The sequence below is a fragment of the Pongo abelii genome, chromosome 20, assembly GCF_028885655.2.
Source record: "Pongo abelii isolate AG06213 chromosome 20, NHGRI_mPonAbe1-v2.0_pri, whole genome shotgun sequence".
NCBI classification, from domain to species: Eukaryota; Metazoa; Chordata; class Mammalia; order Primates; family Hominidae; genus Pongo; species Pongo abelii.
Genome location: NC_072005.2, coordinates 57206833 through 57232653, shown reverse-complemented (window position 1 = coordinate 57232653; position 25821 = coordinate 57206833). Strand labels below are relative to the sequence as shown.

The window sequence follows — 25821 nt, the reverse complement described above, 5'->3', positions numbered from 1 at the left end:
TGCTGTGGTGGAAATTAGAAGAAACCTGGTTACCTATTAATGGGGGAGTGGATGATAGAATGTGGTGGATTCCCCCATGGAGGACTTTGCAGCAGTTAAAAGCAACAAACTAGAGACAGCAATAGGAATCAAATCTTAAAGGTATAGTGCTACCAACTACAATGGTGAAAATTTAAAAGACTGACAATACTAAGTGTTGAGAAAGATATGGGCCAACTTGAACTGGAACCACACTACTGGTGGCAATGCAAAATGGTACAACCACTTTAGAAAACATTTGACAACTTCTTTTTGTTGTTGTTGTTGCTGCTGCTTGTGTGTTTTTGAGACAGGGTCTCACTCCATCGCCCAGGCTAGAGTGCAGTAGCACAATTATAACTCACTGCAGTCTCAACCTCCTGGGCTCATGCCATCCTCCCACCTCAGCCTCCCAAGTAGTTGGGACTACAGGCATACACCATCATACCTGGCTAATTTTTCAAATTTTTTGTAGAGATGGGGGTCTCACTATGTTGTCCAGGCTGGTCTCAAACTCCTGGGCTCAACCGATCCTCCTGCCTTGGCGCCCTAAAGTGCTGGGATTACAGGCATGAGCCACAGTGCCCGGCCAGCAACTTTTTTTTTTCTTTTGAGATAGAATCTTGCTCTGTTGCCCAGGCTGGAGTACAGTGGTGCTATTTATTTTGGCTCACTGCAACCTCTACCTCCTGGGTTCAAGCGATTCTCCCACCAACTTCCTGAGTAGCTGGGATTACAGGCGCCTACCACCATGCCTGGCTAACTTTTGTATTTTTAGCAGAGACGGGGTTTCACCATGTTGGTCAGGCTGGTCTAGAACTTCTGACCTCAAGTGATCTGCCCTTCTCGGCCTCCCAAAGTGCTGGGATTACAGGTGTGAGCCACCTGCACCCAGCCGCAACTTCTTATAAAGTTAAACTTATGCTTATCATACAATCCAGCAATCCCCACTCTGAGGTGTCTTCCCAAGAGAAATGAAAACATATGTCCACACAATGATTGATACATAAATGTTTGTATCAGCCTTATTTGTATTATAATAGCCAGAAACTGGAAGCAACCCAAATATACAACAACTGGTGAATGGTCAAACAAGTTGTGGTATACTCATACTATGGAATACAGCTCAGCAATAGAAAGGAATGAACTCTTGATATGCAGTCAAAAGACTAAATTACAACACATTTAGTTTCAAGATCTAATCAACTTTGAGTTGCAATTCTAGAAATGGGCAGCATCTCATTCCACAAAATAGAATGGTGTTCCCATGAGCTGAGCAGAGTTTGGCTTTATAGGCATAAAAGGGATGAAGGAAACAGAAATAGGGAATAATATGTGGATTGGTCTTTCCAATGTTATGTTTTTTATAGGGTTAAAACAGAGGGAACTCTCTTATCCTGCCAGCTCAGGTCAACTAGGCCCCTTCTGATTCCTTACTGTAAACCTCCTGGTTGTTTGTTTGTTTGTTATTTTCAAAAACAGTTTGATTACATGACAATTAGCACAAGGGACTCCATTCTGGTTTGGCCTGGTCTGCTAGGGCCTAGTCCAAGAGCTTGGTTCAAAACAATGTCTTTCTCATGAGTGTATTTATCAGCGCAAAAACATGGACGAATCTGAAATGTATTATGCTAGTAAAAGAAGACAAACCTGTATACAACATTCTAAAAAAGGCAAAACCATAGAGGCAGAGTGCCCGTCAGTGTCACCTGCGGGGAGTTTTTGCAAAAGGGGCACAGGGCAGGCAGCTTAAGGATGAGGGCAGTGAGGGAGGGAGACAGGGAGGGGCTGGTTTAGTTTGGATTATGGAGGTGGTTACATGATTCCATCCGATTTCCAAAATTCACCGAACTGAACATTTAAAGTGGATGAATTTTATTTTATGTAAATAATGTCTTACTAGAAAATGAAAAAGCATAGTTCTTTTTTTTTCAAGACAGAGTCTCGCTCTGTGGCCCAGGCTGGAGTGCAGTGGCATGATCTTGGCTCACTGCAACCTTCACCTCCGAGGTACAATTAATTATTCTGCCTCAGCCTTCCAAGTAGCTGAGACTACAGGCACCACCATGCCCAGCTAATTTTTGTATTTTTTATGCTTTTTTTTTTTTCAGTAGCGATGAGGTTTTACCATGTTGGCCAGGCTGGTCTTGAACTCCTGACCTCAAGCAATCTGCCTGCCTCAGCCTCCAAAAGTGCTAGGATTACAGGTATAAGCCACAGCGCCCAGCCAGAAAAAGTACAGTTCTGCATGGGGGGTGGGGGGAAGAAAAGAATAAGCTACGTACCACAATACCATTGATATAAATTTAAAATGCACACAAAACAACACACAATTTGTAAGGACATATACTAATAAAAAGATCCATAACGTTGTGAATGTACTAAATGCCACTGAACTGTCCACTTTAAATGGCTAATTTTATGATTTGTGAATTTCAACTTAATAAAAGGCTATGCAATAATAAATACAACAGCAAAAGACACAATAATGAGGATAATAGCAAAGGAGACAAGATAGCAAAAATAATTGCAAAGGATTCACAATAATAAAAACAATAGCAAAGGATACACATTAACAAAGATAATGGCAAAATGTACACAATGATAAAGACAATAGCAGAAGGGAAGGGAAATAAAAGGGAACAAAATAAATAAGGAAAACAAAAGAGGGATCCTCTCCAAATCACTAATGAAAATATGCCACCCCAACGAATTCAACTCTTTCCACCGGAGAATTAGGGACTACCCAAATGTATTCATAAACTTTTTAAAATAAAAAAGAACAGCACTGACTGCAGAATGCATTTGAGAGGATTAATTGAGCTCCTGTGAAAAGCTCAGAAGAACGCCTTGCACAGTGAGAACTCAATAAGCGGTAGCTGTCATTATTTTCATTATTGTTGTTGCTGTTATTATTAGTGTAACTACGAGGCTGTCTCCAAGGTCCCAGTGCCAGGAAAGCTGCCTTGAGTGACAGCTGTGGATTTTGGAGAGTAGGAGGCAGCCACCCAAATCCTTCCTATGGAACAGAAAATAATGACATAGCTGGGCTGGAGATTCTGACTATCAACAACACCTCGACTCAGAAAGGCCAGCCAGGTGGTGAGCTACTCAGCGTTCCCTCCCTCCTCCCTCTTCTGGGATTTCTCAGCCACCTGCCCTCCTTTTCCTGTTTTTGCCCAGGGGAATTTTAATAACAATGGAAGCCTGCACTGGGAAGAATTTGGAGAGAACTGGTGGAGCCAGGAGATGGAGAAGGCTTGAAAAAGGGGTTACAGCCGGTGCAGTGGCTCAAGCCTGTAATCCCAGCACTTTGGGAGGCCAAGGCGGGTGGACTCCCTGAGCTCAGGAGTTCGAGACCACCCAGGGCAACGTGGTGAAACCCCGTCTCTACTAAAAATACAAAAAAATTAACCAAGCGTGGTGGCACATGCCTCTAGTCCCAGCTACTTGGAAGGCTGAGACAGGAGATTCGCTTGAGCCCCAGAAGCGAAGCTTGCAGTGAGCCAAGATTGAGCCACTGCACTCCAGATTAGGCTACAGAGTGAGACTCTGTCTCAAAAAAAGCAAGCAAGAAAGAAAGCAAGAGAGAAAGAGAAAGAAAGAAAGAGAGAGAGGAAGAAAGAAAGAAGAGACACAGAGGAAGAAAGAAAGAGAAAGAAAGAGAAAGAAAGAAAGAAAGAAAGAAAGAAAGAAAAAGAAAAAGAAAGAAAGAAAGAAAGAAGGAAAGAAAAAGAAAAAGAAAGAAAGAAAGAAAGAAAGAAGGAAAGAAAGAAAGAAAAGAAAGAAAGAGAAAGAGAGAGAGAAAGAAAGAAAAAGAGGGAGAAAAGCAAAATGGGGAATCAAGGTGGATTTTGTCAAAAGACGAACCAGGCTTTCTGGCATTTGTCCAGGTTGGCACAGCACTGGAAGTCCTTTTATTCCATTCTCCCAAGGCGTCAGCTGGGTAGAATGTCATCCTCTCCATCTTACAGAAGAATGGGCCTACACTAAGGAAAATCGCTGGTGATTTAACCCTATCCTGGTTAATGGAACCGCATCTTCGATGGCCCCACGGACTTCACCTTGTTAGCCTGGAGGGTCAGGCCAAGCTCAGCCACTGCCCCAGGGTGAGGCTTTGTAGATGGGTACCCGTGGAACTTTCCAGGCTATTGAGGGCAGTGGGGAATATAAGCCTGTGATAAAAGGAAAACTTCTGCCGAATTAAATTTAAAGGAGTTTAATTGAGCAATGAACAATTCCCGAATCGAGCAGCCCCCAGAATCACAGCAGATTCAGAGAGACTCCAGCGCAGCCACGTGGTGGAAGAAGATTTATAGACAAAAAAAAAAAAAAAAAAAAAAAGAGAGAGAGAGAGACGATGTACAGAAATTGGTAGTGAGGTACAGAATGGCTGGATTGGTTACAGCTCGGCATATGTCTTATTTGAACACAGTTTGAACACTCAGCAGTGAAGTATGGCTGCTGGGATTGGCCAAGACTTAGCCGATGTAACAGGTGCATACTACTAAGTTAGGTTTTCGATGCTGCCTGCCTATTAAGCTAGGTTACAGTTCATCCACAAGGACTCAAATATAGAAGTACGGAGTCCTTCTCAGGCCATATTTAGTTTGCGTTAACACCTGTAAACTAAAAATAAAAACCTAGGCCAGACGTGGTATCTCACCACTGTAATCCCAGCACTTGGGGAGGCTGAGGCGAGGAAAATCACTTGAGCTCAGGAGTTTGAGACCACCCTAGGCAATCATTTCCAAAGGGAAAATGGAGGCCTCATGCTGGAGCAGGTTGGAAGCCACTGAATTGAGCTCAGTCTTTCCCCTTTGGCGGAGGAGAATCATGCGGCCTGAGCTCAAGTTCCAGCTCTTCCCTGGCTGGTTAGAGGAGCTTCAGGGCGGTCCCTTGTGATTTGAGAGGCTTTGGTTTCCTCATTCTGGAGCAGAGAGCATGAAAATTATTTAGCAGGATTGTGAAGACAATTAAATGAGATAACGGCACCGTGGCTCACACCTGTAATCACAGCACTTTGGGAGGCGGAGATGAGTGGATCGCTTGAGCCCAGGTGTTTGAAACCAGCCTGGACAACATAGCAAGACCCTGTCTCTACAAAAAATAAAAAAAATTTTCCAGGTGTGATGGCGAGTGCTTGTAGTCCCAGCGACTCGGGAGGCTGAGGCAGAGTGTCGCCCGAGCCTCGGAGGTTGAGGCTGTAGTGAGCTGTGTTCACGCCATGGCACTCCAGCCTTGTCTCAATAAATAAATAAATAAAAATTCTAAGCCCCTCACCAACTGAAAGGACCCCCTTTTGGCCAATGGGACCCCAGAAAAAACTTTAAAACTTAATTCCCTGCCATGATGAGAAGGGAGGTCAGACATGCCTCATTGTACTCTCTATCTTTTGGGGTTTAGGCACAACTGACCAGCATTAATGTTAAAATAGAGATTACGGCTGAGGAGACAAACTCTTTGTGACAGCAAGATACCAGGTTATACACAGGACCTGAGGCCATGCCAGGTAAGGGTTAAGTCATGCACCGTGCAGGTCGCTCTGACCTGGTGGTTTGGTTAACAGATTTCCTTATGTTAACTATAAACACTCCTTTCTGCCGACTCCGAATTTTTAGACACAGCTTTACTCCCTTAACCAATTGCAAATTAAAGAATGTCTGAGGCCGGGCGCGGTGGCTCATGCCTGTAATCTCAGCACTTTGAGAGGCCAAGGCGGGCGGATAACAAGGTCAGGAATTCGAGACCATCCTGGCCAACATGGTAAAACCCCGTCTCTACTAAAAATACAAAAATTAGCTGGGCGTGGTGGCAGGGGCCTGTAGTCCCAGCTACTCAGAGGCTGAGGCAGGAGAATCGCTTGAACCCGGGAGGTGGAGGTTGCAGTGAGCCGAGATCGCGCCACTGCACTCCAGCTTGGGCAATACAGTGAAACTCCATCTAAAAAAAAAAAAGAAAAGAAAGAAAAAAAAGAATCTCTGAACTCACCTATAACCTGTAAGCCCATGTTTCAAGATCTCCTGCCTTTTCAGGCCAAACCAATGTATGCCTTCCATATATTGATCTATGACTTTGCCAGTAACTCCTGCCTCCCTAAAATGCATAAAACCAAACTGTAATCCAACTACTCAGTGTGCACTTGCTCAGGACCTCTTGAGATTGTGTTCCTCAGGCCATGACCACTCCTACTGGCTCAGAATAAACCTCTTTAAAATATTTTACGGTCTGGCTTTTCCATGAGCAAGCCCAAGTTTCCATTCTAAGAAGTTAAGTGATAAAAAGAGAGAAGCAGACAGTTCATAGGAGCAATGAGGAGGCAAGAAACCCAGGTCAGGCTTTCTGGAGGAGGGGACTTTGGAGTTAGTTGGGCCTTGAAGGTTGATGCTGTGGCCATCTGCAAAAATGGGATGGATCTCCCCATCCGAAATTTGGTTCGGATGTCAAGACCGATGATGCCACACACTCACCGAAGGGTCCTGTTCTGCCTCTGTGGGGTGACTGCAGAGTCGGTGCTGTGAGCAGGGGTCTAGGTGATGACCACCACCAGCACCAGCACCAGCACCAGGGTCTTTCTCCTCTTGCCTTCTGCTCACTGCACTGCCTCCGGCTGGGGGGCATGCTCTTTGAGCTGGATGCTGCATTTGCTGAGACCTACTGAACCCTCTGTTACAGATTTAACCGGCTTAAGTCAGAAGTTTCAAGAGCTGGTGTTTAGGAACGGGAGTAAGAAGCTGCAACCCTGTTTCCAGTGGCCCTGGTTCATGCATCTGGGCCCAGACCTCTCTATGTGTCTTGAATTGAGTCACGTATCCTAATGACACCATAAGCTCTCAGAGGAAGGATCTCATTCTGTGACTATTGCTTGGTCTCAAGCAGGCATTAGCTCTCTGTTCCAGGGAGCGCTCTGGGACCAGCAGGTTTTTTCGTTTGCGGGGAGTGTTTTGATACAGGATCTCCCTCTGTTGTCCAAGCTGGAGTGCAGTGGCTCAGTCACGTCTCACTGCAGCCTCAATCTCCTGGGCTCAAGTGATCCTCCTACCTCAGCCTCCTGAGTAGCTGGGACTACAGGTGCACACCACCATGACCGGCTGATTTTTCAAATGTTTTGTGGAGATGGGGTCTCACTATGTTGCCCAGAGTGGTTTCAAACTCCTGGGCTCAAGCGATCCTCCCACCTTGGCCTCCTAAAGTGCCAGGATGATAGATGTGAGCCACTGCACCCGGCCAGCAACTTGTTATAAAGTTAAACCTATGCTTATCATACAATCCAGCAATCCCACTTCAAGATGTCTTCCCAAGAGAAAGAAAAACAAGTCCACATGATGCTTTGTACATGAATGTTCATAGCAGCCTTATTTGTAATTGCCAGAAACTGGAAGCAATCCAAATATACAACTGGTGAATGCATAAACAACTTGTGGTATTCCATACTATGCTGAAATCTTTTTATCTTTTTTTTTTTTTTTTTTTGATGGTTACTGAATACATTTTGGAGTGGGAGTGGGTCCTCTCTACCCTATTTATATTTATACTCTATTTTTTCTCCTCCAGAGAGCCTCATATCAGTATTACCAACTTCTTATAAAGTTAAACATATGCTTATCGTACAATCCAGCAATCTCACTCTGAGGTGTCTTCCCAAGAGAAAGGAAAACATGTCCACACAATGATGTGTACATGAATATTCATAGCAGCCTTATTTATCATTGCCAGAAACTGGAAGCAACCAAAATATACAACAACCGGTGAATGGATAAACAAGTTGTGGTATACCCATACAATGCTGAAATTTTTTAATCTTTTGTTTTTAATGCTTACTGGATATATTTTGGAGTGAGATTGGGTCCTCTCTACCCTGTTTATATTTATACTCGATTTTTTTTTCCTCCAGAGAGCCTCAAATCAGTATTACCAACTTCTTATAAAGTTAAACATATGCTTATCGTACAATCCAGCAATCCCACTCTGAGGTGTCTTCCCAAGAGAAAGGAAAACATGTCCACACAATTATTTGTACATGAATGTTCATAGCAACCTTATTTATCATTGCCAGAAACTGGAAGCAACCAAAATATACAACAACTGGTGAATGGATAAACAAGTTGTGGTATACCCATACAATGCTGAAATTTTTTAAGCTTTTTTTTAAATGCTTACTGGATATATTTTGGAGTGAGATTGGGTCCTCTCTACCCTGTTTATATTTATACTCGACTTTTTTTTCCTCCAGAGAGCCTCAAATCAGTATTATCATGGTTAGGGGCCTTCCCCATGGCAATGGTGGCTTGATTGGGTTTAAGGACCCCAGGGGTTAAGTCAGGTTTAGATTAACTGCTTGGCAGCCTGGACAGCATCATGAGACCACCATCTCCATGAAAAGTTTATGTTCATTCCTTTCTTTTCTTTCTTCCTTTTTTTCTTTTTTTTCTGAGATGGGTCAGGTTTAGATTAACTGCTTAGCAGCCGGGACAACATCGTGAGACCGCCATCTCTATGAAAAGTTTATGTTCATTCCTTTCTTTTCTTCCTTTCTTCCTTTTATTTTTTTTATTTTTGAGATGGACTTTCACTCTTATTGCCCAGGCTGGAGTACAATGGCACGATCTCGGCTCACCACAACCTCCACCTCCCGGGTTCAAGCGGTTCTCCCACCTCAGCCTCCCAAGTAGCTGGGACTACAGGCACGCACCACCATGCCCAGCTAATTTTGTATTTTTAGTAGAGATGGGGTTTCTCCATGTTGGTCAGGCTGGTCTCGAACTCACGACCTCAGGTGATCCGCCCACCTCGGCCTCCCAAAGTGCTGGGATTACAGGCGTGAGCCACTGTGCCTGGCCCTAAGTTCATTCCTTTCTATTGCTGAGCAGTATTCCATAGTATGGAATACCACAACTTGTTTATCCATTCACCAGTTGTATATTTGGGTTGCTTTCAGTTTCTAGCAATTATAAATAAGGCTGCTATGAATATTCATGTACAAATCATCGTGTGGACATATGTTTTCCTTTCTCTTGGGAAGACACCTCGAAGCAGAATTGCTGAATTGTATGATAAGCATATAGTTAACATTTTTTGTGTGTGTGTGTGAGACAGAGTTTCGCTCCTGTTGCCCAGGCTGGAATGAAGTGGCATGATCTAGGCTTACTGCAACCTCTGCCTCCCAGGTTCAAGCGATTCTCCTGCCTCAGCCTCCTGAGTAGCTGGGATTACAGGTGCCTGCCACCATGCCCAGACACTTTTTTGTATTTTTAGTAGAGACAGGGTTTTACCATGTTGGCCAGGCTGGTCTTGAACTCCTGACCTCAGGTGATCCACCTGCCTTGGCCTCCCAAAGTGCTGGGATGACAGGCGTGAGCCACTGTGCCTGGCCAGCATACATCTAACTTTATAAGAAGTTGATGGCTAGCCGGGCTTGGTGGCTCACGCCTGTCATCCCAGCACTTTGGGAGGCCGAGGCGGGCAGATCACTAGGTCAGGAGATCGAGACCATCCTGGCTAACATGGTGAAACCCCATCTTCACTAAACATGCAAAAAAAAATTAGCCAGGCTTGGTGGCGGGCGCCTGTAGTCCCAGCTGCTCAGGAGGCTGAGGCAGGAGAATGGCGTGAACCCAGGAGGTGGAGCTTGCAGTGAGCCGAGATTGCGCCATTGCACTCTCCAGCCTGGGCAACAGAGCGAGACTCCATCTCAAAAAAAAAAAAAAAAGGAAGTTGATGGCCAGTCACAGTGGCTCACACCTATCATCCCAGCACTTTAGGAGGCCAAAGTGGGAGGATCGGTTAAGCCCAGGAGTTTGAGACCAGTCTGGGTAACATAGTGAGACCCTCATCTCTACTAAAAATCTGAAAAATTAGCCGGACATGGTGGTGTGCACCTGTAGTGCAGGAGGAATAAGTTTAAGAGATTTACTGTATTAATACAACATGGTAACTCTAGTTAATAACAATGTACCATAGACAGCAGTCCCTCCTTATTTGAGGTTTCCCTTTCTGCAGTGCAGGTACCTGTGGTCAACCGCAGTCCCACAATAGGTGGGTACAATACAGTACAATAAGATATTTTGAGAGAGAGAGACCACATAACACATAATTTTATTACAGTGCATGGTTATAATTGTTTTATTGTATTATTATTCATTATTGTGGTTCATCTCTTACTACACCTAATTTATAAATTAAATTTTACGATAGGTACTCTCCATGATCTTGGAATGTATTTTCCCTGGATAAGCGGTGACTACAGGGCTCAAAAATTGCTAAGAGAGTAGATTTTAAGTGTTCTCACCACATGCACACAAAATAAGAATGTGAGGGATGCATATGTTAATTAGCTCAACTTAGTCATTCCACAATGTATATGTATTTCAGAACATCATGGACCAGCCCAGTGAGGCGGCTCACATCTGTAATCCTAGCACTCTAGGAGGCCAAGGTGAGAGGATCAAGGATTGCTTGAGCTCAGGAATTCAAGACCAGCCTAGGGTAGTGTGCATCTGTGGTCCCGACTCCTTGAAAGGCTGAGGCAAGAGGATTGCTTGAGCTCAGATCAAGGCTGCAGTGAGCTATAATTGCACCACTGCACTCCAACCTGAGTGACAAAGCAAGACCCTGTGTCAAAAACAAAACAAAATTTCACATACCCATTAAGGCCCTCATACCCAGTATTACTTTCCATAGAATCAGCAACTGGTAAATATGTTACTGTCATTGGGTTTGGCTAATATGCTCTGTTCCAAGGCTATTTCAACAGCCTCTCAGCTGCAGCTAGCCTTCACTGTGGAAAGGATACAATACGCTGACCCGGCTGTCCCTGGGGAACCTTGAATCCTGGCCACTACTGCAGGTGCAGTAGTGAAAAGGTGCAATACCTTTTTTTTTTTTTTGAGATGGAGTCTTGCTCAGTCACCCAGGCTGGAGTGCAGTGGCGCAATCTCCACTCACTGCAACATCCGCCACCTGGGTTCAAGCAATTCCCCTGCCTCAGCCTCCCGAGTAGCTGGGATTACAGGTGCCCACCACCACACCCGGCTAATTTTTGTATTTTTAGTAGAGACGGGGTTTCACCATGTTAGCCAGGCTGGTCTCAAACTCCTGACCTCAGGTGATCTAACTGCCTCGGCCTCCCGAAGTGCTGGGATTACAGACATGAGTCACCGTGCTTGGCCGGCAATACCTTTTTCTTACCCTTTTCAAAGTCCATGGCCAGCACCCCTATAACAAAAGACAGGTTAATGAGAGAAAAGCATAACAAGTGGATTTAACAGTTTTATGTGACATGAAAGCCTTCAGAAATGAAGACCCAAAAACTCAGGGAAAACTGTGTCATTTTGAGGTTCAATGAAGAAGGCGTTGGCATGTAGACATGTGATGTGAAAAAACAGGTACGATCTTGGGAGGCCAAGGCGGGTGGATCATGAGGTCAGGAGTTCGAGACCAGCCTGGTCAATATGGTGAAGCCCCATCTCTACTAAAAATACAAAAATTAGCTGGGTGTGGTGGCGGGTGCCTGTAATTCCAGCTACTCAGTAGGCTGAGGCAGAAGAATTGCTTGAACCCAGGAGGCGGAGGTTGCAGTGAGCTGAGATCGTGCCACTGCACTTCAGCCTGGGCAACAGAGTAAGACTCTATCTCAAACAAATCCAACCAACTCAACAAAAGAACAAAAACCAAAAACAGGTATGATCTCTTGGTCATAAATTGAGGGGGGGATCCCAGCAGGTCCCGTTTGTTCAGATTCTTCTGGGCCTCTCTGTGTTGCATTCCTTCCTCTGCAGGACACCTGTCACATGAGGGTCTTCAGGGGAAAAGGAATTCTAGCGTCTGTGACTGCTTCAAAGGAGAAGTAAGGGGAGAGGAAGGCAGGAGAAGGTCCGAGAGAACCTCTTGTTCCTGAGGTCTTTCAATCTCCTTCAGCTCAAAGCACTCAGCATGCCTGAGTTCCAGACTCTGGGATATCACGTTCTGAGATGCAACACAGGCAAAACCCCAGCTCCATCCACATTTCTCCAAAAGCACAGGCATGACGTCATATGGTGACAAACACCCTTGTCCAAAGGAAGCCATGGGATACACACATTCTAGATTCACAAATACTCAAGAGGAACTCACACAACGGGATGGGCCAGTCAGTGCCCCACACAGAGTATGAGGCCTCCCACCTTCGTTGAATTTCTTTTTTTTTTTGAGACGGAGTCTCACTCTGTCTCCCAGGCTGGAGTGCAGTGGCTCGATCTCAGCTCACTGCAACCTCTGCCTCCTAGGTTCAAGTGATTCTCCTGCCTCAGCCTCTCGAGTAGCTGGAATTACAGGTGCCCGCCACCACAACTGGCTAATTTTTGTATTTTTAGTAGAGAAGGGGTTTCACCATGTTGACCAGGCTTGTCTCGAGCTCCTGGTCTCAAGTGATCTGCCCACCTCGGCCTAGTGCTGGGATTACAGACGTGAGCCACCACACCCGGCCCCACCTTGGTTAAATTTCTAAAAATCATTTGGTAAAGTGAGGACCCCTCCAGCTGAGACACTGCCAGGAAACAGCTATTGAGTCTTTTAGCACCCACAGCATTAAAACAAACGCAAAACATTTTAGGCCTCATTGAGTTCTGGAGGCAACATATTCCTCATCTACAAATTTATTTTATTTTATTTTTTAATAAAAGTTATTATTTTTTTTTTAAAGAGAGACAGGGTCTTGCTCTGTGACCCAAACTAGAGTGCAGTGGTGTCATCATGGTTCACTGCAGCCTCAACCCCTGGGCTCAAGCGATCCTCCCACCTCAGCCTCCCAAGTAGCTGGGACCACAGATATGCCACTCCACCAGGCTAACTTTTTTTTACTTTTTGTAGCGATGAGGTCTCACTATGTTGCCTATGCTGGTCTTTTTTTTTTTTTTCCTCTTTTTTTTTTTTTGAGATGGGAGTGCAGGCTGGAGTGCCCAGGCTGGAGTGCAGTGGTACAATCTTGGCTCACTGCAAGCTCCACCTTCCACGTTCATGCCATTCTTCTGCCTCGGCCTCCCGAGTAGATGGGACTACAGGCGCCCACCACCACGCCCAGCTAATTTTTTATTTTTATTTTTTTTGTATTTTTAGTAGAGACAAAATTTTACCATGTTAGCCAGGATGGTCTCTATCTTCTGACCTCGTGATCCACCCGCCTCGGCCTCCCAGTGGCATGAGCCACCGCGCCCAGCCTATGCTGGTCTTAATATCTTGGGCTCAAGCGATCCTCCAGCCTGAGCCTCCCAGTGTTGAGATTACAGGTGTGAGCCATCATGCTTGGCCGACAAATTTTACTTAAGCCCATTTATGTTGCTACTTTCAAATCAGTCCAATTTGAATGGGCCCCTCTTCACCCAAAAGCTCTAGAATCTGCCCAAATTGCATCACAACAGGTACCCCCATTTGGGCTCCACCTCCCAACCTCCTACGGACTCCTTTACTATAGAGGCTTTAGCAACCCTTCTCATGCTTCCTGGGGTCTCTGGATTATCCAAAACAACCATAGATTTCCATGAGTTTCTTTTTTCTTTCTCTTTTTTTTTTTGAGACAGAGTCTCGCTCTGTCGCCCAGGCTGGAGTGCAGTGGTGCGATCTCGACTCCCTGCAACCTCTGCCCCCGGGTTCAAGCGATTCTCCTGCCTCAGCCTCCCTAGTAGCTGGGACTACAGGTACACACCACCACGCCCAGCTAATTTTTGTATTTTTAGCAGAGTCAGGGTTTTGCCATATTGGCCAGGCTGGTCTCAAACTCCTGACCTCAGGTGATCCTCCCGCCTCGGCTTCCCAAAGTGCTGGGATTACAGGTGGGAGCCACTGTGCCCAGCCTCCATGAGTTTCTGATGCAAGGGACTGCCCCTCTTGGACCCACACTATATGTCATTAGAAAGGCAATTGCTGGTCCCATATTGGGTTTTCCTGGAAACATAGGAGAGCCTGAGCCTGTGTCTCTGTGTACCCAGCTGCCCGTTATGCCTTGGGTCCTGGAAGCAGCACCCCACATGCTCAGCATGGCTGTGACGCCTTCTTAACACAGGAGGCAGCCAGCCTGAGCCTCCCAGTATATCTCACCTGCAGCAGAGGGCGGCCTCCCTATCCCCAGTTTCTTGCCAGATTCCATGGTGCTGGAGGAGATCACCTCTTTCCTGGCCCCCTTAGCTACCTAGGGAGCCCCGTGGGAATAACTGAGTGAATAGCAAGGGGAATTCATACACTTTGTGGGTGATGATGCCACCATCACAGAGGATGGAGCTTTCTGGAGAGTAGCTGCCTCTCATCCCTTACTTAGGGTGTCCCTGACCAAGAACGGGTCAGCAAAATTAGCTGAGCTTCAGGCAGTCGTCTTAGCACCAGATGCCCAGGTCAACAATCGGCCACGTGTACATATTTCGAAAGATTCTTGAGCCATTGCCAATGATCTGGCCATGTGGTTCTGCCCAATGGCAGCACTAATAATTCCTCATTTATGGTAGCCCCCTTTGGGGTAATGAACTCTGGGACTCTCTTGCCTCACAGATACTCCAAATATTAATCAAGTTCAGGCATGTCTCTGCACATACCAAAAACACAATGCAAGCCTCTCCTTTTTCCCTGTGGAGTTCCATACATTATTGATAGTGAACAAGGTACTCATTTCACCTCTTAGGAAGCTCAATGCTGAGTTCTTGAACAAGGCATTCAATGGAATTTTCACCTCCCTCACTGGATCCAGGCTACAGGCCACACAGAGCATCATAATGGCTTGTTGCATGGTGGCTCATGCCTGTAACCCCAACACTTTGGGAGGTCAAGGCAAGAGGATGACTTGAGACCAGGAGTTCAGGGTTGCAATAAGCCGTGATTGCATACTGCAGTCCAGCCTAGGCGACACGGTGAGACCCCATCTCAGAAGTCAGTAAGGTGAGAGCAGAGGGGTGGCCACTAGATTGGAAAACAGGGAGGTCTCTGAGCATCCAAACAAGAATGAGTAAATGAATGAATACATGAGACAGACAGAGACATGGAGAGAGAGAGAGAGAGAGAGAGAGAGAGAGAAAGATGGAGACAGAACAAAGGACAAGCTGTCACTGTTACTTCTTCATGCCACAGTGTCTCACTCCTGTAATTCCAGCACTTTGGGAGGCTGAGACAGGAGGATCTCTTGAGCACAGGAGTTTGAGACCAGCCTGGGCAACATGGTGAGACCTCGTCTCTACAAATAAATTAAAAAATTAGCCAGGCATGGTAGTGCATGCCTGTAGTCCCAGCTACTCAGGAGACTGAGGTGGGAGGATCACTTGAGCCCGGGAGGTCGAGGCTGCAGTGAGCTATGATTGCGCCGCTGCACTCCAGCCTGAGTGACAGAGTGAGATCCTGTCTCTCTAAAAAAAGATTCTATCATCTAAGTCAGCTTTGCAAATTCCTTCTTTATACGGAAATAAACTGATAAGAGCCATTTCGGTGGTGTCTATACTTATCTACTTAATATTCCCATCCATCTCTGATTTCCTTGTTCATCTTGATTGCCTTGTTGCATCTCTGACGCAATGGGCATTTCGCCTCCTCCTGGCCCCATTTTCCAGATGGGTGAAAAACTGAGGTTAGGAAAAGAGAGTGGCCCATTCTCTTCCGGAGAATCATGGGAGATAAGTTCAGGTCTCAGCTTAGGTCTGTATGATTCCAAAAGCTATTCTCTTTCTTTTAAACCTGTAGAAACATTGATCCAATGAGACAATGCATACATGAATTAACGTGATTTAGCCACTCCATAACGTTAGAGATTTCAAAATTTTGTGATGTGCACCCTAAATATATACAATTTTGATGTGTTAATTTAAAAATAAACATATAATTTAAATTTAAATATATGTTCAGCTACTCGTGTCTGTACTTACTAGTTCAGTTAGTCGTTTATTTGTTCATTCGTATATTTGGATAATGATAAAGAATACAGGCTCTGGAGTGGTTCAGCCTCCAGTGCTGCCACTTTGGGTGACTGACTTCATCTTTTGAGACGCAACTGAACCTGAAGGGTGAAATTTTTCAAATAAAAATGACATGTTTGTTTTTAAATCAACACTAAAATTGTATATATTTATGGTGCACAACACAAAAATTTGAAATATATAACATTGTGGAATGGTTAAATCAAGCTCATTCATATATGCATTGTCTCATATGCTTACATTTAGTCTTTTTCTTTGAGACAGGGTCTCACTCTGTCACCCAGGCTGGAGTGCAGTGGCACAATCATAGCTCACTGCAGCCTCAAACTCCTGGGGTCAAGTGATCCTCCCACCTCAGCCTCCCACACGTCTAAGACTACAGGCCTGTGTCACCATAATGCCTGGTTAATTTTTTTAGTTTTTGTTTGTAGAAACAGGGTCTCACTATGTTACCCAGGCTGGCCTCTATCTCCTGGCCTCAATCCATCCTCCCATCTCAACCTCTCAAAGTGCTAGGATTATAGCCACAAGCCGCCATGCCCGGCCCCATACTTGTATTTACTTGTAGTGAGAACACTTAAACCCTACTCTGTCAGTAATTTTCAAGTACACAATACATTGTCACTAACTATATACATGGTAATTTTTAATTTGCATGAATGCTCCTTAAAATCAGGGACCCTGCCTTATTTTTTGTATTCAACTTTATTGAATATAAATTCCACATCAGTAAACCTGATTCTCTTAAAAATCTACAAAAAAAAAAGAGAGAGAGGTTGAGTTGGGTAGTTGTTGGTACTTTTGTTTTTGTTTCTTTGCTTATTCAGTTGAGGTTTATTGTAAAACTTGACACCAGAAAAAGGAAGAAGTGGCGTTTTTGTGCTGTGAGCGTGTGAAGTGTGTCCTTTCCAGAGAAAGGACAGTCATGGTGCTTTTTTATCCTCTCTGTCCAAAGAAGGAAAGCTCTTAACAGCCAGCAGGAGGCTTGTAGGGACCAGCGTTATCAACGCCAATCGCGCTGACCAATGATGTGTTAAAGCAGTCAGGTCGTTTCTAAGAGCAAACCAAAGCTAAGGTTCTGTGATTCGGAAAATGAGACACGGACAGAGACTGGAGACCCAGAGAGAAATTGAACAACTAAAAGACAGTCATAGGGTGGGAGTTTGCTCTCCTCTGTTTTGTTCTGGGTTTTTTTGTTTGTTTGTGGGCTCTGTCTGTCTGACCGCTTTTCTTTTTCTTTTTTTTTGAAATGGAGTCTTGCTCTGCCTCCCAGGCTGGAGTGCAGTGTCACAATCTTGGCTCGCTGCAACCTCTGCCTCCCGAGTTCAAGGGATTCTCCTGCCTCAGCCTCCCGAGCAGCTGGGATTACAAGCACGCACCACCACACTCAGCTAATTTTTGTATTTTTAGTAGAGACAGGGTTTCACCATATTGGCCAGGCTGGTCTTGAACTCCTAGCCTCAAGTGACCTGCCCAACTCGGCCTCCCAAAGTGTTGGGATTACAGGCGTGAGCCACCGCGCCTGGCCCTGACTGCTTTTCTCTTGGTTTCTCAATCCCCCTTCCTCTGAGTCTAATTCCCTTTTTGTTCTCATTTTCTCTCTCTGTCCCCTCTCTCTCTCCTTCTTTCTCTCCTTCCATTCCTCCTAGATGAAGCAAAAACTCAGATAAACCAGCACAGAGGCCGGGTATGGTGGCTCACACCTGTAATCCCAGCACTTTGGGAGGCCAAGGCAGGCAGGTTGCTTGAGGCCAGGAGTTCAAGACCAGCCTTGCCCACATGGTGAAACCCCGTCTCTACTAAAAATACAAAAATTAGCCGGACATGGTGGCACGTGCTTGTAATCCCAGGTACTCAGGAGGCTGAGGCACAAGAATAGCTTGAACCCAGGAGGTGGAGGTTGCAGTGAGTGGATTTCACACCCCTGCACTCCAACCTGGGCGACAGAGTGAGACTCCATCTCAAAACGAAAAATAAAAAACAGCACAAAGTTCCCTTGTCCTATGATTCATTCTCTCTCTCTCTCTTTTTCTACCATTTCTCCTTCCCTGTGTCTGTTTCTTTTTCTCTGAGTTTTATTTAAGCAATAGAAGTTCTTATGCAAAGAAAAACTTCATGGAATTAGATTGATCCACTTCATATGTATATATATGAACCCAGTTCAGAAACTCTCTTCTACCCCTGCCTGATCAACTATTTGGAAGTCTGTTCCTTCATCTCTTGTTCTCTTTCTGGGACTCTTTCTAGCTTGGGCTTCCTGCCCCTCCCGTCCACTCTCCTGCTTTCACAGCCTCTCCTTCCCCCTGTCCCTCCCCTGCACTGCATGGGGATGGGCCCCAGGTGTCCAAGGTCTCCCCACCCTCCTTTGTCACTGGAGTCAGGATTAGAACCCAGCTCCCTAGTCACCTTGAGTCATAAGTCCCGGGGCTGCTTATGGGCTTGCAGAGGAGAGAGGGAGTGGGGCTGGGTCTTCCCACCCTGGGTCCTTTCCTACTTCCCCACTCCGTTTAGCTGTAAAGCTCAATTAAGTGTGATTAGGTGAGAAGAGTTTCTGCAGAATTAAGAGGACGCCCCCACCCCTGTCTTCCTGGTCCCCTTCCCTTAACCCGGAAATTGGATGGGCCAGGACAAAGAGAGTTAAGAGCTTTGTCAGTGGTCTGTCTGGAGCGACAGATGGAAGGAAAGGGACCGGTTGAGCAACATGACAGGTGGCTGAGGAACCAGGTGCAGAGTAGTAGAGTTGGCTGGCGGAGTGGCCAGCAGATGAGACGACAGGCAGGTAGGTGGACGGAGAGATAGCAGCGACGCGGACAGGCCGAACAGTGACAGCCACGTAGAGGATCTGGCAGACAAAGAGACAAGGTGAGAAGGAGGTAAGCGACTGCCAATGAGGGAGTGACACACAGGGGAGCAGGTAGAGAGAGGACAAGCAGGTCATCCCCTTGGTGACCTTCAAAGAGAAGCAGAGGGGCAGAGGTGGGGGCACGGGGAAAGGGTGACCTCTGAGATTCCCCTTTTTCCCCCAGACTTCGGAGGTGACCCACCATGGGGCCCAGCATCTTTTTGCTCCTGTGTGTTCTTGGTGAGTTCTCCCGGAGCAGGGAGAGGGCAGGACTGTGACTGGATCCCTCCACCCCCATGAGGAGGCCCCACCCCCCTCCCCATCTCAGCTCTGGCCCCCAGCCTGGTGGTGAGGAGGAGAGGGGCTTTCTCTGTGCCTCCATTTACCTGCAGCTCTCAGGGCACTGCTCACCTCAGTCTCCCCTATCTTTTGATCCCTCTTCCCTTCTGTCCCTCTCTGAATCTCTGTCTCTCCATTTCCCTCCTATGTGTAAGCATCTTTCTCCCTGGGTCTCTTTGATGTTTCATGGTCTTTTTCTATCACTGGGTCTCTCTCTCTTTCTCTCTCTTTCTCCTCTCTCTCTCCTGCCTGTTTCTCTGTGTGTGTGTGTGTGTGTGTCTCCATCTCTGTATCTTTTCTTCCTCTCTCTGACCCATGGCCCTGTCTGTCCCCAGGGCTCAGCCAGGCAGCCACACCGAAGATTTTCAATGGCACCGAGTGTGGGCGTAACTCACAGCCGTGGCAGGTGGGGCTGTTTGAGGGCACCAGCCTGCGCTGCGGGGGTGTCCTTATAGACCGCAAGTGGGTCCTCACAGCGGCTCACTGCAGCGGCAGGTAAGCCCCAGGCTGAGTCCCTTGCTGGGGTGGGCTAAGGGAGGACTATGGGAAGGCAAGCGCTGGGGGTAGGATCACAAGGGAGAGTGGTGCCCACTGGGAAGAAGCTGGTCCTGCAACAAGAAAGTCTGAGGTTAGACCAGGAGTGGAACTTCCTTAGCAGTGGGCCTGGGGTGGTGCTGGGCAGGGTGAGGTGTGTTGGGCCGGGGAGGGTCCTGGAACCTGCCCTCTCCCATTCCTGCATGTACCCTTTCTTTCCTATATGACATCTGCCACACACCCCAGCCATTCCTTGACCCAGTCTGGGCCCGGGGCCCAGGTCTGACCCAAGCTCTTCTTTTTCTTTTTTTTCTTTTTTTGAGACAGGGTCTCGCTCTGTTGCCCAGGCTGCTGTGCAATGGTGTGATCACAGCTCACTGCTGTCTCTGCCTCCCAGGTTCAAGTGATTCTCCTGCCCCAGCCTCCTGAGTAGCTGGGATTACAGGCACCCGCCACCATGCCCGGCTAATTTTTGTATTTTTTGTAGAGACGGGGTTTTGCCATGTTGGCCAGGCTGCTCTCGAACTCCTGGCCTCAAATGACCTGCCCGCCTTGGCCTCCCAAAGTGCTGGGATTACAGGTGTGAGCCACTGCGCCTGGCCAACATGACCTAAACTCTTTGTGCAACCTCAGAATCTATGCCTGGCACCTCTCTGGGCCTCAGTGGACTGATGTTCTGGAATTTTTTTCTTTTTCTTTCTTTCTTTCTTTTTTTTTTTTTTTTTTTTTTTGGAGACAGAGTCTTGCTCTTTCTGTCATCCAGACTGGAGTGCAGTGATGCTATCTTGGCTCATTACAGCCTCAACCACCTGGGCTCAAGTGATCCTCACACCTCAGCCTCCCAAGGAGCTAAGACTACAGGCCTGCGCCACCACCCCTGGCTAATTTTTAAATGTTTTTTGTAGAGACAGGGTTTTGCTATGTTACCCAGGCTAGTCTCAAACTCCTCAGCTCAAGCGATCTTCCTGCCTTGACCTCCCCCAAAGTGCCGGGATTACAGGTGTGAGCCACTGTACCTGGCCTGGAACTTTTTTTGTGAAAGGGGAGCTCAGATGCAAAGAAACAGAGACTTAGGGAGAGAGAGGGCCAGCAGCAGGATGCAGAGTCAGCATCCCACTCATTCAGTCAGCAGCGTGGATGGCACATGCTCCATTCCAGGAGGTGGGAATAAGGCAGTGAACAAGGCCCACTGATGTCCCTGCCTTCGTGGGCTTCACCAGCCGAGAGAATCAGAAAGAGAGGCCCGGCGTGGTGGCTCACACCTGTAATCCCAGCACTTTGGGAGGCCGAGGCGGGCAGATCACTTGAGGTCAGGAGTTTGAGACCAGCCTGACACACATGGTGAAACCTCATCTCTACTAAAAATACAAAAATTAGCTGGGCATGGTGGCATGCTCCTGTAATCCCAGCTACTTGGGAGGCTGAGGCAGGGGAATTGCTTGAACCCGGGAGGCGGAGGTTGTAGTGAGCCAAGATGGTGCCACTGCACTCCAGCCTCGGTGACAGAGCGAGACTCGGTCTTGAAAAAAAAAAAAAAAAAAAAAGGAGAGAGAGACACAGATGCAGGGACATGGGAGGAGAAACAGGGAACACCCAAGATGGAAAGAGGGTGATGGAGGTTGGGAATAAGAGCCTGTGAGAGACACTTGGAGAATGAGAGGCACGGGTGAGAGGACAGACAGTGAGAGGCAGAGCAGTGGGGAGCGGCAGGAGTGCCTGGGAGTGTCCATGGAGGGGTGCAAGGTGGGGGCTGCCTGCCTGCCACCCGCTCAGCCATCGCCACCGGCAGCAGGTACTGGGTGCGCCTGGGGGAACACAGCCTCAGCCAGCTCGACTGGACCGAGCAGATCCGGCGCAGCAGCTTCTCTGTGACCCACCCCGGCTACCTGGGAGCCTCGACGAGCCATGAGCACGACCTCCGGCTTCTGCGGCTGCGTCTGCCCGTCCGCATAACCAGCAGCGTTCAACCCCTGCCCCTGCCCAACGACTGTGCAACCGCTGGCACCGAGTGCCACATCTCAGGCTGGGGCATCACCAACCACCCATGGAGTAAGGGGCCCGGGGCCAGGGGTCAGGGGTCAGGATGGGTACAAGTCTGGGATGCAGGGCGAGAGGTCGAATCATGACCTCAGAGGAAGGATGGGTAAAGGGTCAGGGTGTGGGATGGGACACCAGGATCATGGTTTGGAGTCAGAGATTATAGTGGATTGGGGTCTTGGGAGTCAAAGGGGTTAAAGGACTGGGTATGAAGTCAGGGATCAGAGGTCAGAGACATGGTCAGAGGTCAGAGTGTGTCAGGGGTCACCACACTGGCGCAAAAGACATATATATATATATGGGATATGGCATTGTGGGTCATGGGTCTGGGGTTAGAGGTCACTGTAGAATTAAGGTCATGGGATCCAGAGGTTGTACAATCTGGTCAGAATCTGAGGATGGAAACTGGGATTCTATCCGAAATCACATATCTGAGATTGGAGGTCATAGCGTTTGGGGTGTGGGGCCCGAAGTTTGGGGTCATGGAGGCTGAGGCCAAATAAACTAGGATCAGGGGACACTGGCGTTGGAAGCAGCGAGGTTTGGAAGGTGCAGAGCTGAGGTTGGAGGTTAAGGTAAAGACAGGGACATGGGGTCAGGAGACAGAAGATATGAGATCAAGCTGGGATCATGAGGTAATAAGACAGAAGGTCAAAGATCACAGTAGCTGGCATTGAAGAGGGTCAGGTCTGGATTCGTTGTCTCTGAGGCTGGAGAGACAAGAAAGTTCTTGAGTTATGCCACTCAAAGTCAAATGTCAAAGATCAAAGAGACCATCAATCATCTGGGGTCACAATTCATATGAAATTAAGACATAAATATGTAACTTGGAGGTTTTGGGATTGTAGCGCAGGTTGGTGAGGGGCAGGGGTATTGACTTGGATGGGCCACGTCCAGGGAAGAGGAACGTGGCCTCAAAGTGGGGAGATTTAGGGGACCCTGCCGCACGCATGTTCTCTCTCCAGACCCATTCCCGGATCTGCTCCAGTGCCTCAACCTCTCCATCGTCTCCCATGCCACCTGCCATGATGTGTATCCCGGGAGAATCACGAGCAACATGGTGTGCGCAGGTGGCGTCCCGGGGCAGGATGCCTGCCAGGTGAGCCAGTGCAGGCAGCACGCGTGGTCACCAGGACAGGAAGTGAAGGGGAGGCGCTGGAAGCAGGAGGGGAACTGATGGAGGATGAATCAGGGAAAGGGAATGCTGGAGAGAGATGGGGTCAAAAAGGAAGGGAGAGGCTGGGCGCGGAGGCTCACACCTGTAATCCCAGCACTTTGGGAGGCCGAGGCGGGCGGATCACTTGAGGTCAGGAGTTCAAGACGAGCCTAGCCAACATGGTGAGACCCTGAATCTACTAAAAATACCAAAATTAGCCGGGGGTGGTGGTGCAAGCCTATGGCCCCAGCTACTCGGAAGGCTGAGGCAGGAGAATCGCTTGATGCCGGGAGGCGGAGGTTGCAGTGAGCTGAGATGGCGCCACTGCACTCCAGCCTGGGTGACAGAGCCAGACTCTGTCTCAAAACAAAATAATAATAATAATAATAATAATAATAATAATAATAAATGATGGAGGAGAGGCCCAGGATAAGGGAGGGAGAGAGACAGGGAGTAAAAGGGAGGACTGGGGAATGGAGGAGGGGGAGGGGCAGGGAGAGAAGGGGGGGAAGGGAACAGAGAAAGAAAGATGGGGCAGGGGTTACAGAGAGAGGCAGCAAAACAGACAGAGAGGACTGGGAGCCCAGACAGGGAACCAGCTGTTTCTGGGGCTCTAAGTCTTTCCCATACCATCCTCCAGTTGGTGGTGTCCCAGACTGAGAGAGATTTGAGGATGGCGGTCTCTCCCCTCATTGGTCAGGGCCCCAGCCATTGTCATTGAGAGAACTCTGTGCTTTTGATGGAGTCCTGCCCACCTTCCCTGGGACTGGTCATTTTTGATGACACTCTCTCCCCTCATTGGTCAGAACCCCAGGCATTGTCCTTGAGAGAACCTCTACCCTTTATGGAGTCCCACCCTCCTCCCCTGGGATTGGCCCCTAGAGACAGCGGCTCTTCTCTTTTGGTTAGCCGTTGCCATTGTCCTCCAGGAAAGTGATTATACTCTTTTGTCTGATGACCAGACTTGGAGCCCTCCCCAAGGCCCAGGACTGGGTTGGACGGTTGGGGAGGAAAACAGAAATAAGATGTCTCCATTGTTCAGACAGTACTTCTCTTCCCTTCCAGGGTGATTCTGGGGGTCCCCTGGTGTGTGGGGGAGTCCTTCAAGGTCTGGTGTCCTGGGGGTCTGTGGGGCCCTGTGGACAAGATGGCATCCCTGGAGTCTACACCTATATTTGCAAGTATGTGGACTGGATCCGGATGATCATGAGGAACAACTGACCTGTTTCCTCCACCTCCACCCCTTAGCTTGGGTACCACTCTGGCCCTCAGAGCACCAATGTCTCCTCCATCACTTCCCCCAGCTCCACTCTTGTTGGCCTGAGAACTTCTTGGAATTTTAACTCCTGCCAGCCCTTCTAAGACCCACGAGCGGGGTGAGAGAAGTGTGCAATAGTCTGGAATAAATATAAATGAAGGAGGGGCCATGTCTGTCCATTTGAAGTTCTCATGCTGGTTGAGACTGGAAGAAGGACTCAGCAGTTTCCCTATCTCATAGGAGTAGAAACAGAGCTCAAATAAGGCCAGGCGCAGTGGCTCACACCTGTAATCCCAGCACTTTGGGAGGCTGAGGCGGGTGGATGACTTGAGATCAGGAGTTCAAGACCAGCCTGGCCAACACGGTGAAACCCCATCTCTACAAAAATACAAAAAAAAAAAAAAAAAATTAGCAGGGCATGGTGGCACACACCTGTAATCCCAGCACTTTGGGAAGCTGAGGCAGGTGGATCACCTGAGGTCAGGAGCTCGAGACCAGCCTGGTCAACATGGTTAAACCCCATCTCTACTAAAAATGCAAAAATTAGCCAGGCATGGTGGCGCATGCCTGTAATCCCAGCTACTCGGGAGGCTGAGACAGGAGAATAGTATGAATCCATGAGGCAGAGGCTGCAGCGAGCCGAGATTGAACCATTGCACTCCAGCCTGGGGGACAGAGCGAGACTTCATCTCAAAAACAACAAACAAAAAACCCAGAGCTCAAATAGGATGAGGGTCTTCCCTGAGTAGTTACTCAGAAATGGAGTAGAAAAAGTTACTTATAATAATATAGGCCGGGTGCAGTGGCCCACACCTGTAATCCCAGCACTTTGGGAGGCCGAGCTGGGAGGATGGCTTGAGCTCAGATTTCGAGATCAGCCTGGCAACATGGTGAAACCTTGTCACTACAAAAATACAAAAAATTATCTGGGTGTGGTGGTGCGCACCTGTAGTCCCAGCTACTTGGGAAGCTGAGGTGGGAGGATCACCCGAGCCGGGGAGGTGGAGGCTGCAAAGAGCCGAGATCATGCCACTGCACTCCAGCCTGGGCAATAAAGTGAGACCTTGTCTCAAAAACAAAAACCCAGCAATATAAATAAGACACATGTTTCTTCATCCGGCACGATAGAAATAGTGCCCAGAGCTTATAAGCTTTTCAAGGGTCCACAAAAGACCCGAGAAAGAAAAAGAAAATTCTTAGCTCCAAAATACCAGATGAAAGCTGCAAAGTCAACATTTATGACCATTTAATCCAATGTCCATAAAACGTAACATTCTTTCCACTAGCCAACTGCAGTTTACTTTCTTGTAGTGAAGCATACATTGTATCTTGTAATGAAGCATACATTGTATCTTTAATGTGGGACGTGGCTTTGTTCTAATAAGACGAAGGGTGGAGTGCAGCCTTGGAAAGCAGGAGAGCTCAGCCGACGTCTTTAATCCTCCTGCCCACCCCTTGGAGTCTGTCTCCACTGGGACTCAGGAGGCGAGGAGAGAACATCTCCCCAAATGCACTGAAGGGGAACTGGAGGAGGGAGGAAGTGAGGGGTGATCATACCAGCGGAGGCACATTTGCTGAGCTCCCCTGCAGTCTGCTCTTTCCAAATGGACCCTCTTGGAAGCCTGATCCCAACCTCCCCTGCACGCAGATCTGTCACCCCCATCTCTCAGATGAAGAAACTGAGCCTCACAGGGGTGGAGTCCCTTGTCCCCAC

The 25821-nt window shown here is 47.7% G+C and overlaps 1 protein-coding gene and 1 long non-coding RNA gene across 6 annotated transcripts; one reads left to right on the top strand and one right to left on the bottom strand.

The window, feature by feature from the left end:
• KLK12 (kallikrein related peptidase 12) lies at positions 1–24315 on the top strand. Of its 5 annotated transcripts, none has more exons than XM_054541066.2 (6): positions 1–141; positions 5425–5530; positions 19458–19617; positions 21446–21705; positions 22659–22792; positions 23915–24304. In XM_054541066.2, exons 2-6 carry the CDS (start codon positions 5524–5526, stop codon positions 24068–24070), a joined length of 717 nt encoding a protein of 238 aa, XP_054397041.1. In that variant the 5' UTR covers positions 1–141; positions 5425–5523; the 3' UTR covers positions 24071–24304. The 5 variants fall into 5 exon arrangements, with proteins under 5 accessions (XP_054397041.1, XP_054397040.1, XP_054397039.1 ...); XM_054541065.2 differs by lacking the exons at positions 1–141; positions 5425–5530 and adding exons at positions 14791–14916; positions 18968–19023; XM_054541064.2 differs by lacking the exons at positions 1–141; positions 5425–5530 and adding exons at positions 18270–18814; positions 18968–19023 and having other exon boundaries at positions 23915–24315.
• LOC129052021 (uncharacterized) lies at positions 16608–25805 on the bottom strand. Its single transcript, XR_008516691.2, has 3 exons — positions 25665–25805; positions 24393–24485; positions 16608–18783 (listed from the first exon to the last, which is right to left on the bottom strand). It is a non-coding gene; the product is annotated as an uncharacterized LOC129052021 (long non-coding RNA).
• Positions 25806–25821: the final 16 nt, after the last annotated feature.

Excerpts from the sequence above, each read along its gene's own strand:
- KLK12 (XM_054541064.2), top strand. The coding sequence starts at position 18,987 with ATGGGGCCCAGCATCTTTTTGCTCCTGTGTGTTCTTG. Across the intron at positions 19,618-21,445 it reads GCGGCTCACTGCAGCGGCAG|CAGGTACTGGGTGCGCCTGG; the intron begins GTAAGCCCCAGG and ends CGCCACCGGCAG. Across the intron at positions 22,793-23,914 it reads CGGGGCAGGATGCCTGCCAG|GGTGATTCTGGGGGTCCCCT; the intron begins GTGAGCCAGTGC and ends CTTCCCTTCCAG.